The 14,815-nt window shown below is 31.8% G+C and overlaps 1 protein-coding gene across 1 annotated transcript in view; it reads right to left on the reverse strand.

The window, feature by feature from the left end:
• The window catches only part of LOC129227057 (E3 ubiquitin-protein ligase CBL-B-like), a 54,626-nt gene that overhangs the window by 13,012 nt on the left and 26,799 nt on the right, over positions 1-14,815 (reverse strand). Inside the window, exons 6-9 of the mRNA XM_054861700.1 lie at positions 14,603-14,767; positions 12,886-12,960; positions 2,021-2,163; positions 1,149-1,225 (exon numbers count right to left, since the gene is read on the reverse strand). Of these exons, the coding sequence (XP_054717675.1) occupies positions 1,149-1,225; positions 2,021-2,163; positions 12,886-12,960; positions 14,603-14,767 (460 nt within the window). The remainder of the gene's footprint in view (positions 1-1,148; positions 1,226-2,020; positions 2,164-12,885; positions 12,961-14,602; positions 14,768-14,815) is intronic.

Genomic DNA, 14,815 nt, shown 5'->3' on the forward strand with positions numbered 1-14,815 from the left:
AATGTAGCATTAAGTTCTTAACTAGTTCCATTGAATATGTCATTATTGAAAGGCAAATGTAGTAGGATTTTGTGATTGAATTTAATAAAATTAGCCCTACATTTACCAGTTATCAAAAGAGATTTTTCATATTAAATTTTAGATTACATATATTTCTAGCCTTTTCTAAACTATTTCAGCATCGGCTCTGAAACTGAAAAACATTTAAATAAATCCAAATAGCATGTGTGTATAAAATTGTGCACAACAAAAGGTGAGCTTCAGGAAGTTCCAAAAAATATTGACTCCGCTTTGAAGGACCATTTAAAGCATTTATCAATGTGTCAGAGTTATTAAACAAAGAAAAATACACTTTTGAGTGATGTTTGATTGCTTAATTTATAATGTACTTTCTATAATTCACACACACATTGATCTTTCTCATGACATACAGCAAATATACATGAGGCAGTGAGAAGCAAAGGGATGTAAGTGATAAAAGTAAAAATTTGGAGATAACCAATGCAAATAGTAGAAAAACCTCTCCTCTGTCTTGGGGCAAGACATACTACTAATACCCCTGGTAGGTGCTGCTATAAAGCATGATTTAGAAAAAAAATTTAATGATAGCTTATCTATGACATTACTTTTAAGCGTGTTTTACTCGAAACTTGAAAATGTCCACTTACATCCCTTTGCTTTTCACTGCCTCATATGTACTCGATTCTTTCACAGTATCTGCCTTCATTATAAAAAAATTTAAAAGAAAATATCAGATAATTTCCTTACATTTCAAAAGGTTCTCCAGTTTACAGTTTTACAATATAAGGCAATGAGAAGCAAAGGCATATAAGTGACAAAATTAAAAATTTGCATATAACCAGTACAAATTGTAGGTGGACCTCTCCTCTGTCTTGTGGCAAGATAGTACTAGTAGCCCTAGTAGGTACTGCTGTATAGCATGCTTTAGAAAGAAAATTTCAATGAAAGCCTGCCTAGTATCTAAACATTAAATGTGATTTAATTGAAAATAAATAGTCCACTTACATCCCTTTGCTTCTCACTGCCTCATATGACTGAACTTATGAAACAATATAAAATTCAGAAAATGTTAGGAATACAAACAATGAAAGATAATTGAAATAAGCAATTTTATTAATTAGTATTACCTGATCCATCAGGAGATCCTGAAGGCGATACAGTTACAGTAATAGATGAACCACTACCAGAATCTTCCTTGATTCCACTAGAATGCCTTACAATAAATAAATGATAACTCAAACAAAAATGCATATTTACAGTATTTTATGTATAAAAAGGATTACTTAAAATATTCACGATCCAAAAAAGAAAATTTCAGATACAAACTTTTAGGTTAGTTTTAGAGTTTTTGAAAATTAATAAAATTTCAAGGCAGGGTTCACATGGCTCAAAGCACAATATATTTTTTTTAATGAATACTTTAATTACTGATTACTGCAAACATAAAAGTCTAAGCAAGAGAACATGCTAACATGAAGATAAAAAGAAAAATTAGCAAATACAACATAAAAATAGAGCTTTATTCATATTTTATGGATGAAATTTTTATATGCATAGCTTCTTTCAATGAATTTATTCATCTTTGTATGCATATAAATTGGATATGTTGTGAAACTTACATCATACAATCTTGTATTAATGCAAGAGTTTCTAACATCTAAAAAATTGTACCACAAGGAAATTAACAGTTACTAAGAAAAAAAATTCTGTTGTGGAAAAAGTGATTTGTGGAAAATATATTAGTTTACTTCAGTTAAATAGTAAAAAATTCATAAGTAAATGAAAATCTCACTGCTATCATTTCCATGAAGCATTTAAAACTTTCTAAGAAATGATCAAATGGTTCTTATATTTTTAGAAAGTTTTTTCTTTTTTTTTATTGAATTACACTACGTAATTTGACTTTAGTCACAAAAATCAACCTCATTTAAACTGATTTTGATTTTATCATAAATACTGCAGACACTCCGATGTGATTAGTCACAGAATAAATGATTACCTAGGAGATGAACCAGGGGATTGTCCTGGTGTATCTGTTGGTGATGTATGTCTTGGTGGAACTGGTGGAGGTGCTGCATTAGGTGGCCTTCTTGAGGACTGAGGTGATGCTTTGGGGGACACCATAGGAGAACGACTGTTAGACTACAAAACAAATGCTAATTCAGAGGCTTCATTTTCACATGTATTTCATAATTACAATACTTACACATTTCTCTTTTTAATTATTATATTACAATACTTATTGCACTCTGAACTTAACCCCTTAACTACAATGAGCAACATTTTTATGCCCTGCTCAGCCAATGCATTTTAACTGCCTTGGGCAATTTTTTTTATGTCTAAAACATGTGTACTGCTACAAGTAAAATTATTCCCAAAGCTTTGGAATGACCTTGACAGAGTATGCAGAGGAAGGAACTATTTTAGAAATGAGGGATGGGAGAAATTGGAGGGGGATGTTTCTGTAATGGTGAAAGGAATAACTGCCTAGTTATTGCTTGTGTTTCTGTTTGAGTAAAATGTATTTTTAAATTCTTCTGAGTCTTTCGTTTTCGCTAACTGTTAGTAGTAGGCTGTTTTTTTTTAAAATACAAATCTATTCGTGCACTGTACCTAATGTGAGTTTATGAGTACAACCATGTTTTCAGATTCATCAAATGGCAGATAAGTTTTAATATCTTGATTTTATCCCAATTTTATTCCAAACTTAAAATTTTGTGTTTCTATTTTTTATCTTACTCTTTATTTTGTAAAAGAAATGGTTTTTAGCCAACAAAACTTGCACTTTTTTTCTTCTTTATACATAGCATAACTACATGTAACTGTGTAAAAATCTGTGGCATTGACTGAGGAGTGAATCTTTTACATTTTTGGCGGCAGAGAAGGGGTTAATTTACTGGTGAGCAAAAAAGAAAAAAAAAACCTTCAGGATAGAATAGAAAGCAGCTTATATATATATAAAAAAATCTCTGATTTAAGTTTGATAAATTTGCAAGCTGACTTTCTTTCCATTGTTCATTTTTATGTGTTGCTAAATATCAAATATGATTACTAGAAAAAGGAAAACTGACAAATTCTAAACAGTGCAAATCCTCTTGTTTCGAGTCCTTAGACATCGTTGATTAAATCTAAGACAGATGTAGCTTTGGATTTTATAGAGGGTTATTATGGAAAGTTCAGCAAACAATTTAAAATGCAGGGGGGAGGGATCACAAATATATTATTCGAGTATAAATAGTTAGTCTGGAGCTCTCCTGCATAAATTTCTTGACATTGAAGTCTGAAAAATGCAGTTTTAGGCAATGTTTGATCAGATTAAGATGGGTCATGATCAATATGAACCATTCCTGGGCCAGTGCCTGCTTTGTAATACTATTGGATCACATTCTTGTAAAAACAATAAAATTAAATCTATCTGCCTTTTATGTAAGTGGAAAGTTCAAGTAACCAGATTTTTTTTTTTTAATAGTGTTTTTTTTTTTTGGGGGGGGGGGGACTTTCCAAAAAAAAAAAGGCTGTAATTTTTCCTATTTTGTTAAGTACACAACTTGAGTTCCCTGTCCTTACATAGTCTTTTCAAAAATGAAAGTAGTGGGGCTTCAACAGAAAAAAGCAAAGAGACCAGAGGTCTAGAATGCTAATCCTTAAACAAATGTCTTTAAAAGAGACTAGTAGCTGAAGCAAAATTCAGCAAACATCAAATAAGAATGTCCTGAATCTCCTAAGGTTGGATTACATGTTGAACAATGAGTTCAAACCTAGACAAAAAAACTCTTCACAATCAAATAAGATGTTTTCTCATGATATAAGCAATTTCAACAATTTAAGTAAGTTACCGCCCTATAGCTAAGGCCTAAGGCAGAAATACATGAAATACACCGCCGGCTCAGTCATTCCAGCCAAGCATTGGAGTTTCGTGCTTATTAGGCCTCATCAGTCCGGCATAGGAAGTGGAGGTGGAAAACCTCTTAAGGAAGCAATGAGTGCCAAACAAACTGGGAGCTAATATCAAATTAGCTCTGACCAGACGAGTGACTGAAGCAATGGTTCGGTTCAACTCGAAGATTGAAGGCAAGGCATGGTAATTTCATTAAGTTACCGCCCTATAGCCAGGGCCTAAGGCAGAAATACATGAAATACACCACCAGCTCAGATGGTTAAGAAGACCAAGTTTTTTCAAAATAAACAAATCGGAAATTTGTTTTGAAAATTACAGTACATAAAGGAAGAACATTGCATTTTATAATACAACCTGGGTTGAAATTTTTTTTTTTTTGGCAGTAAATTTGAGTCTTCAAAAAAAAAAAAAAAAAAAAAAAGAAAAAAGGTGGAAAATTCATTTTTTTTTATGGGGCAAAGTGAAAAATAAAATATTTTTCTATTGAAATATTTTCTATTTGATTATAAAACATATTTTTGATCAAAAGAATGAGTAAACAAAATGGTAAATGAATAAATGAAAAGATAAAACAATGAACAAATAATTATATGAATAAATCAATATATAAGAGAAAATAAATGAGCAAGTAAAAGAATGAATGGATAAGAAAATAAGTGAATAAATGAATAAACAAGTGAATTGATAAATGAATGAATGTAAATGAATTAATTAAAACATTAGTAATTTGTATTAAATATTTGAATGAGTAAATTAAACTATTTCACTTGCCCCATCCACTTTGCTCCGCATGTACTGGAGTAATTGTACAATTTGTTTAACATAGATATAAGCTTAATATTAACTAAATTAATACTTCATTGAATATTAGGAGACCTAAATTTATACTTAAAATGTTAATAACAAGAATGTTATCATTTTATAGTAACAAAAATAATTTTTGACTTAAGTCAAAATATTACAATATAAGTATCAATTTTTGAAAATTGCCTGTAGTATCAAATGCTTTAATCTTCGGCGGTATTTTTTTCCTGAATGGAATAGACTACATATGGTACTACATACTTAAAATAATAACAGATATGTGGAGCTAAAAGCAGAGTAAATATTTCACCATTTCACCTTGCTCTATGTTTCCCTTCTTATATTTTATTTTTGAACCACTGGGGAAGAAAAGGGAATATGATGCACCCTCACCAACATTTTTTGAACAAGAAAGTTTTTTTTTTTCAATGTGAGAGAGGGGGAAAGGGGGGGGGGGGCGGAGAGGCGATCAGACAGACCTTTAGACACACATTTCCCCATCTCAATACCCTACTTTCAAAATTTTATTTGCAGTATTCATCAACTTATCTTAGTTATTTGACAATTATTTCTTTTTTAAGATTTTTTTTTACAACAGACTAAGTACATAATTGTTCTTTCTTTAAAGTATTCATGGAAAGTAGACTAAAAAGAAGCTAACAGCAAATTATTCTCATAAAATAATGCAAACTTTACCCGGTTGGCAAAATTAGGTTGCAGTATTGGCAATATCTCACTTCTTTGGCATTTTAAAAGAAAAACAGGAAAAATACCACTGTCAATATTTTTCTTACAATGAATTCTTAGGCACATTTGCAAAAAATACTGACTTTACTGACTAAATTTCAAAAAAACTAACAAATACTGACCAAGATGAAGAATACCGACTTGTTACGATTATCAGTCCAATTACCTTCCTAATGCAAGTTCTACAAAGATTTAAGAGCTCCTTTCCCAAATGCCAGGGCAACCCTGAATAAGCTTGTAGCCTGATCTGTTCATACCAGTCCCCCTCCCCGTTACAAAACTATTTTCTTTTAAAATATCAACAGTAGTCCTAACAATTCTTTGAATTTTCGGGGGCAGAAAAGTCTAATGTTTCATATCACGACAATGCACTTTCGAAAAATACCATATTATTACACTTCTTTTGAAAAATAACTTAAAAAAGAAAATTTGAATCATAAAATCAAGATTCAACCCAATACAATTTTTTTTCTACTTTTAGGATTATATTTTAAAAGAGCATTTTGATAGTTTGAGCACTAACACATGAAGGAAAAATTTACTGAAGTTGTTTTGCGAAAATGACAATATGGCTGTTTAGATACAGTGATCTCTCACTTATACGCGACCAAATGGGACAGTGAAATTTTCGCGCACAAGTGAAATTTGCGTATAAGTGAAAAACCCAAAAATTAGCTTAAATGCAATAAGTTAACATCAGTTATAGTAATACTAATAGTATACTACTAATACTAATGAATAAATTCGCACATAACTTCCATTTATACATTGTGATTTAATAAAAAAGCCAAATTTGAAGTTGTACGTTTTGTCATATTTTATGCACTGTGCAGTACGTAAGCGAATTCCCCAAAACCTAAAAAAATGTCGCGTGATCAGTGCTATAGTCTACGAGGATGCAAAAGATTTTCAATAGGCTATGTCAACGCGTACCGCTTGAGCACGATTTTTAGTGACGTCAACCTTTTTGTATGTAACCTGTTCTCCCCTCTCGAAGTCAATCACCATGGGTGCAAGTTTGGTGATGTGTTCAAGACGGAAAATATTTCTAGCCCCCCCCCCCCCATCATATGAGCTTAAGGAAAAATTTATGTGTATAAATGTTGGACATTTTGACTATGCCAGCTTTGGAATTTGTTTGATTTTAAAAATTAAGCTTTTGACTTTTGTAACAACATGAACTTAGTTTAAATTGTAATATTTAAACTTTCTGATATCCTAACTCCAAAAACGTAAAAACCACCAATAACGGGGTGTCTAGGGGCTCTCCCCCCAATTTTTTTTTTAAATTGAAATCCAAAAAACGCAATGATAGGGCATTTTGGTAAAGTTTAGGGTAAAGAGGGGTTCAAGGACTCTCTTAGATCAATTTTTTCAAACTGATAGTCCCAAAATCACAATATTGGGCGACCTTCAAAAGTATTAGAAAAAGAGGTGGGGGGAGGCGCTCTGAACTCCCCCCGAAATTGAACCTTTAATAACGACATTGTACTCCATCTTCCATATAACGTTTATACGCTTTTTGACTGCATTATCGAAGGGATGAAGTTCAGGAACTCTCCTTCGGCAATATTTCGAAACTGAAGTTCCAAAAACGCAATTTTAGACGATAATGGATAATTTTAGTTGTAAAAGCGTTCGGGGCTCCTCGCCATTAGTTTATTGCCGATCGTGAACATATTTATTGCAGCAATAAAATCGCTTGGGACATAAGATTTCACTTTTGCAGCATAAACTGAATGCTCACCCCCAGGGAGGGCCCCGAATTACATCCCTCTTAAGGCACTCAAATATAGCCTAAAGTGGCCTTTTAAATATTTCAGCTTCGAAAATTTATCGGAAGAGAACTCCCGAATCCTTCTTCTGAATTCACCACAAATATTCTAAATTTGAGTTTTAATACTTCAGTTTCTAAATTTCTTTCTAGGAACAATAACCCCTTTACCTACATACATGACTTAGACCGCCTAAAAGTTTTAATATTTTAATTTCGGAAACTTTTGAAAGAAGCTTCCTACTTCCTTCCCCCTTAAGTCATCCAAAGATAGCCCAAAACAGAGCTCTTAAAATTTCAGAAACGGAAATAATTCGGGCTGGGCGACGGAATACCCCCCCCCCTCTTTGTGTTTATTAAAGGCAATAAGTTTGTTTCAGATTAATTTTTCTAAATAAATCTTAATAGAAAACTATTGAAAGACTTCAATTTCGAAAATGTTCCGAGAAAGACCCCCGAATTCCCTAACTCTTAACTCACGCAACAACGTGAAAAACGCGTATACAGACCCCGAAGTGGTTTTTGGGGGGAAAAAAGTAGGAAATAAGGAATTAAAAATTAAAAAAAGTAGGAAAATTAGGAAAAAAATCACTTAAAAAAGTAGGAAAAAATAGGAAGAGATAAGAATAAACAGATTTTGTGTAAACTTTATTTCTAATGTAAAATAAACTAACAGTATTTTTGATTTAAAACTGTCCCAAAAATAAACTAACAGTACTTTTGAATTATTAAAGGGATTTAATGAAAGACCGAGTCAAATAGCAAAACGAAAGAAACAAACTGACAATTTTCAATATGAAAAATAAACTAGTGGAAACAAAGGTATTAAATACAAAAATATGAAAATAAAATCCAAACAAAGAAACACCTTTCAACAATACAGTAATAAAAATTTCAAGAAGAAAAGAATAAAATGCAATATAGCGATCGCAATAATAATAATAATAATGATAAATAAAAATAATAATAATAATAATAAAACTCATATTTTGGTGCAATAAAACCATTTTTGTTAAAGATTTGTTTTGTCAAAAACGAAAACATTCCTTTGAGAGCATCCATTTATCATTTGAAAATACTAACACTTTCATTTCCTGTTGTCATAAACTAGGATACAAAAAGCAAAGCAAATATTAAATTAGTTTTAGTTGAAAATAATCAGCAACTGACATGCGGTTTTGCATAAGCAGGGGCAGATGTTTGAGTTTGAAAAAAAAGGAAATAGACTATAAGTGCAGAACTAAAATAAATTTGTTCTTAAATATGGGACATAAATTTCATAATAAAATAATTAAACTAAATAAATAACGAAATAAGTAAACTAAAGGGTTTATATTATGTTATATATTTTTAGCATACAAGAAAATTTTTCTTTCAGGAACGTCATTTAGGGGGGTCAGTGAGAAAAAATTCTCCCTTCCCTGACTTTAGAAAATTAATGCTTAACTATAAGTTTGTGTGGTTTTCATTGTTTTCAGACAAAATTTGCATTCAGAACACATACTTCGCTAGCCATCCCCGGTGGAAAAATCAAAATGACGGGCCAGTTTTAATTTTAATCAAGCAATAAAAACGAATATTGTTTTATTGGTTTGATGATTTTTTACCTCCTTCTTCCAAAATTTTTGTCACGGAAAAAAAAGGGATAATCATGCATGGTAAACAATTCATTCCTCACCATACAACAAAAACATTCATCCGGAAATTGTTCAAGAAATTGAGAGTGATGGGGGGAGGGGGGAGCAACTCTTCGATATTGATGATATATCAGATTAAAAAATATCTATTAAAAATAAAAAGAAACTTGTCGACCCGTGCGGAACTCCGCACTGTGCTTCGAATCGTTTCATAAGGCATTTCGCTCTTTAAAAATTTCAAAGAAGGAACATTATGAAGAAGAACCGAAAAAAAGTAAGCGCAGAAGAGAAGAAATGTAATTTAAAGACATCAGTAACAAAACCTCGTTAAATACAACGTTGTGTTGTGATAATTTGATCATCGCTCACCTTTTGGTCGTACATATTTTCAATGCAAACATAAATATCATTAAAAGTGGCCGAGTGAAAAAGTGATAATTGTGCATGTGAAAAAAACAGGTTGTGGCAAATACACTGCTGCCCATGTGATCATCTGACAGGAAAAAAAGAAACATTAAAGAGATATTTATTGGCACGGATTCAAATTGGAGTCAATCTGATTAACAGCCCGACACCCCAACAAACCTAGCAATTGCGCCTTCCTTTTCGAAAGCTATTCATTGAAGGAATGCGTAGTAAAAAACAGCAAAAAAGCTTTTTGCCAGAAAAAATAATAATACTAAGATCATGCTTCTATATTTTGTCATTAACCAGCATGATACGATTTAAAATTATTCGTAATGCATGGAATTTGATTAAAGAATGACGAATATCTCACGTATCGATTGAAATAAAAATTCTAGAGAAGTAATAAATTAGATTGAAAATAAGTGTTTTTATCTTTGAATGTTGAACTATTTCACATAGAAGGTTGCTTTAACCGTTACGGCTTAAATGCCCGCACATGTTTCTTTTTTAATCGAACACTTAAAATTCAAAACCGAAACCAGTTGAATTGAGTCCGTTTTTTTAAGTGTAATTTTTCGAACGTAGACAAAATGTTTCTTTTTTTTCAGCAGAAAGCAGAGGAGTAGAAAATGATTTCTTGCTAATGAAGTTGATAATAATTTTAATGTTTTATATCGTATTTGCGCGAATAAAAAATTAAAGGTTTACTGGGTGAAACTCGTAGTTTTAATTTGGCGTAGTATTTTTTCATTTGTACAAAAGGTAGAACACTGCTATTAGAAACATCTACATTTCAGCATACAATGAAAATGTTTTTCGGCAGAAAAAGGATTTCCTTGAGGTAAATCTAATATTTTTTTTATGCTTACATTATGCTGAGTGGTCGGGATGTAGTTAAAACTTTTTAAAAAAAAAGGAAGATCACCCTTCGATTAACATTCAACTCCGAATGATAACTGTAGCCTGCATAAAGGAGTCGAAACACCAAGTAGTATTCTCACTGCATTTATTTTATTACGTGTGTACGTTATGAGTGCATATAATGCGTAATATTAATGTAAATTTGATATTTACATTAATATTACGGATTTTGTCTGATAACCCAAGCTTGCTCGAAGTTCAGATAGTTTATAGCCGAACGCTCTACTGAAAAAAACTTATCAATATAACCGAACAACAAAGTTCAGTGCTTTTAAGCTTTATTAAAATACAAACACACACACACACACACACACACAAGCGCGCGCGCGCACAGGCTATTATTATTATTATTATTTTTTGCCAAAAACGACGTTAAAAATTGGAAAATTGAATTAGAACTTTGCTTTTAAAAAAATATGCATAAGAACTTCAAGCTGCATAAAGGTTTTGAAACAGCAAGACGCGTTTCCGAAAACTTAATTTTTCGACCGTAAGTCTATTTTTCGTCATTAGTCAGCCTGACAAGTTTTAAGAGGGGAATAATATATGAGAGGGGAATAATATATAAGATTAGATATTAAAGAGAAATGTTTTAATTTTTGCAAAATTTTTACAATTTGATTCTGCAGGCTTCTTGAAGAATTATAACATAGATGACTGCACGTGTTCATTTAACAGCACGGTTAAAATACAAAATAATTTGAAATAAGCTCTTTTTTAAGCGTAGCTTTTCGAATGCAGTAGAAATGTGATAGGCTATTTGTTTTTTACAAAAAGAAGAAAAAAATAGTTTACCCTTCAAATTGAGGTTTTTTTTTTTTTTAATCTGTATAAAGAGTCCAAAACTCATTAGACGAATCTTTACTTCAATATACGATTTATTATTTTTTTATGAACAAAAAACAATTCTATTGTTGTCTGAAATCTTAAACTTGTTACTTATATTTTCGCTTACATTATGCTTTAATTTTCTTACCAGAGCCAAAGCTTAAAACGAAAAAAAAAAAAAAAAAAAACGTACAATTCCAGAAGTAATTTAGCACAAAGTCACTTCAAGTTTTCATATCAGCAAGGAGCGTTTCCTTCTCATTTATTCTATTTCTTCATAGTTGTTATTCATTTAAGTAAGTGTTCATGTAATGCGCGATATTTCTCTAACTTTTTGTTGCAGATTGTCCGGACGTGGGTCCGAACACGCATTCTCCTGGTTATGAAGAGAACGCTCTGCCGATCAAGCTATTCAGCTCTGTCAGTCATAGCGCAAATTAAAGTTATAAGTTTAACCAAAAACCTCATTCTGGTTCTTTAAAACAGGTTTTTCGGCTGAAAAAAAAATTTTTAGACCGTGGGTCTATTTTTCGTCAGTAGCCAGCACCATAAGCTTTAAAATAAGGCGTAAATCAAAGAAATCGATCAAGAATTGAGGAAAATCTGGTGTAGAAACCAAAAACAGGCTACAGAAATAATATATAAGGATACAGTACATATTTGCTTGTGGCTCTATCCTCCCCCCCCCCCCAACTTTTAAAAATGTGAAGAAATAAAAACGGTATCTTGCATTTAAATTGATTTCCGATTTTTCTCCAAAAATCGGGAACGTTTTGCCCATCTAGGTTTTGCCGAGTTTTTTTTTTTTTTCCGCAAATACTCTTTCCAAAGAAAGAAACTGAAATTTTATAAATTTTATAATCATGTTTCCTATTTAAAATGAACAATAATCATATTTATGTATGAAAAAAGTTAGTTTCTGCGATTATTTTTGAAGTGTTCCGTTTTTGCGAATTTCTGTTATATGTCGCTTTTATTCTGTACTAATATCAAAAAAATATGTACTGTGTACAGGTTTTTCAATTTTTGCTTCCTTACGTTCCTTTTAAGGTTTTACATTGCCTTTCTGTTTAAATAGAGCTCCATTTCTCTTGTAATCATCTATACGAAAAATTGGTGAATAGGAAATTCGGCTTTTCCCGCACTTCTTTTACACTCGGCCGTTTACTTTAATTAAAGCTTCTAATTAACGGGTAAGTAATATATAATTGCATTAGAATGTGTCGGTATCCACTTCTTTATTGTTTCGTTAAAACAGTAGAACTGAAGTAGGAGCGATAAAAAGAAAAGTCGATCATAAACGGAGCAATGGTAAAAAAGTCACTTTCGAACATTTAACTTTTAAACACGCAGACGCCGCGCCGCGGCAATCCTTAAAGAAATTACTGTAGTCAGTCAATGTCAGTTTAGGAATGTCAATGTAGTCAGTTCAGGAACCGTTTGTTTCTTTTGTTTTTCAAATTTGAAACATGCAGAAAATTATGGGGGCGGCATGGTAAAAATAATAATCAATGCACAATTAGAAGTGCTATACGAAAGAAAGAAAAAGTAGGAAAAAAAAGGAAAAAGTAGGAAAATAAGGACAGTGTTCTAAAAAATAGGAAAAAGTAGGAAAAATAGGAACTCTTCGGGGTCTGCGTATAACAGAGGTCGCGTATAAACGAGAGATCACTGTATTTGCCAATTTATTGAAGCAATTCCTCAACTTTTTCATCACAAATCAAGACTTGAATTAGGTTAAAAGTGAAAATCATGCATAGCACACATTTTTAGAATTTGTTGATCAATAAAAATTTAAAACATACTAAGAAAATGAAAACGGTAAGAACAAAAAAGGAAATACGTACACGACTACCATCAGAAACATCAGCTCTTGGAGACAGAGCCAGGGCTTGAAGACAAGATGTCCACGTATTAGGATCCTGAAAATTGAAAGCCTACCTTAAAATTTTTAAAAAACAACATTGAATAACTTCATTTTCACAAAACATTTTCTAGTACGTAAACTAAATTTTTGTAACGTTCACCCACATTTCTTGCTTGCTTGATAAAAAATTTCATACATTGAGGATTTTTTTTCTGAACCTAAAAATATATCCATTCAAATGCTGATTCCAACACTTCAAAGAAAAATTGCTGCTTATTAATCCTTTTTCCATTTAATAACCACTTTTTAACAACTTCAATGCTAAAAAATAATGCTCATTTGGCTGTTACAGGTTGAATACTTGAAAAACAATCGCTGCAATTTTTTTTGGGAAATAGACCATAGTGCTGCCATCAAAGTATATGTTTGTTATAGTTTTCAGTTGGAAAATTGAGCTGTCTATATGTGTCATGGTCCAAACCCCCCCCCCCCCCTAAAATGTGCTAATTACCCAGACTAGTTTTTGCTTTGCGTTTGATTTTCCCATGTGATTTTTTTTTTAATGCTGATTATTGAACGCATCAGTAGTCTAAAAATATACCACAAAACAGAACCTGAATCGGCCAAAACAGTCTAGAATGTATTTAGACCACTTTTTCATCAAATATATAGTTTATAAAATACATTTCTAAGCACCTTTTTCTATTCCTCAAGAAAGAAGTTTTTGGTAGTGGCAAGTTTAACTTTCAGAGAAAATGACAAAATAAAACTATAAATTTCCAAGGTCATGTTTTATTACAGACACAGCCTACTGAAACAAATATACTGCCTAGAAAAAAATAGCATGGATTAAGACTAATAAAAAAAAAAAGGCATACTTAAGTCTACACAAAAGGTAACTAAAAACCAGCCTTATGGTTCTGAACTATACCTTATAGAATACTGGTCTGACAATAGTACTAATCCTAATACAACACAATAAGAGTGCTCTAATGACTGAGACAAATTATAACTCTTTAAATGGATCCCCCCCCCCTTTACAGATATAAAAAGACAAATGCAGGTTGGATGTAATGCTCATGTTTGCACAGTCTGCCTGAGCAAAAAATAAAATAAAAAATCTGCAAATTAAATAATGACCATTTTGCCGATCTGATATCAAAACAAAAAATGCCTTCAGCCTTCTTTTCTTCTGCAAACTGTTGCGAAGTAAGCGGGGCAACTCTACATGCACATGAAAATCAGTAATTCTGTTCATTCAATTACTGCTCTGAAAATTTGCATCCAGTGAGAAAAATAATTTATGTAGCAAATTTAATGCATAAATGTTGCAATTTTATACCAAACTTATATTGTTTTGATACTTTGCAACGAGGTTGAAAGTTTTACTATACATATCATTCTTGTATTTATTTCAGGCCTATTCTAGAAGGTTAATAATTTAATTACAGTTTTTTTTTTTTCTTAGAAGTAACAAAGTAATTTTTAAAGCTTTTATGTTGTTCCTGAAAGACTCCAGTAACTAATTGTGTTTTAAGACACTTTTCAGAAGGAAATTATTGAAAAAAAGTCTTGCACATGCACAAGAAAGTAAAAATTTAATTGGATACTTTATAGTAAAAAATTAAAGAGCTTTATGTTTAAAACTCTAAATACTTCTTATTTGGGAGGAGGAGGGGAAAGGGTGAAGTTTTTACCTCAAAATTTTCATCCTCATCGTAATCAGCTAAGTTTCCTAGATGTGAAGGATGCCCATCACTACGTTTAAATGTCCTTCCAGTAGGATCAAAAGGATCTACTACAACTTGCTCTGTTCCTTTGATTTCTGCCCTACAGAACGGACATCCTTGACCCTCGGAATCCTGTAAGTAAAATTGAGATGTTTCTTTTATAATTTACTGTGAAAATTA

This window comes from Uloborus diversus, chromosome 7 (assembly GCF_026930045.1).
Source record: "Uloborus diversus isolate 005 chromosome 7, Udiv.v.3.1, whole genome shotgun sequence".
NCBI lineage: Eukaryota > Metazoa > Arthropoda > Arachnida > Araneae > Uloboridae > Uloborus > Uloborus diversus.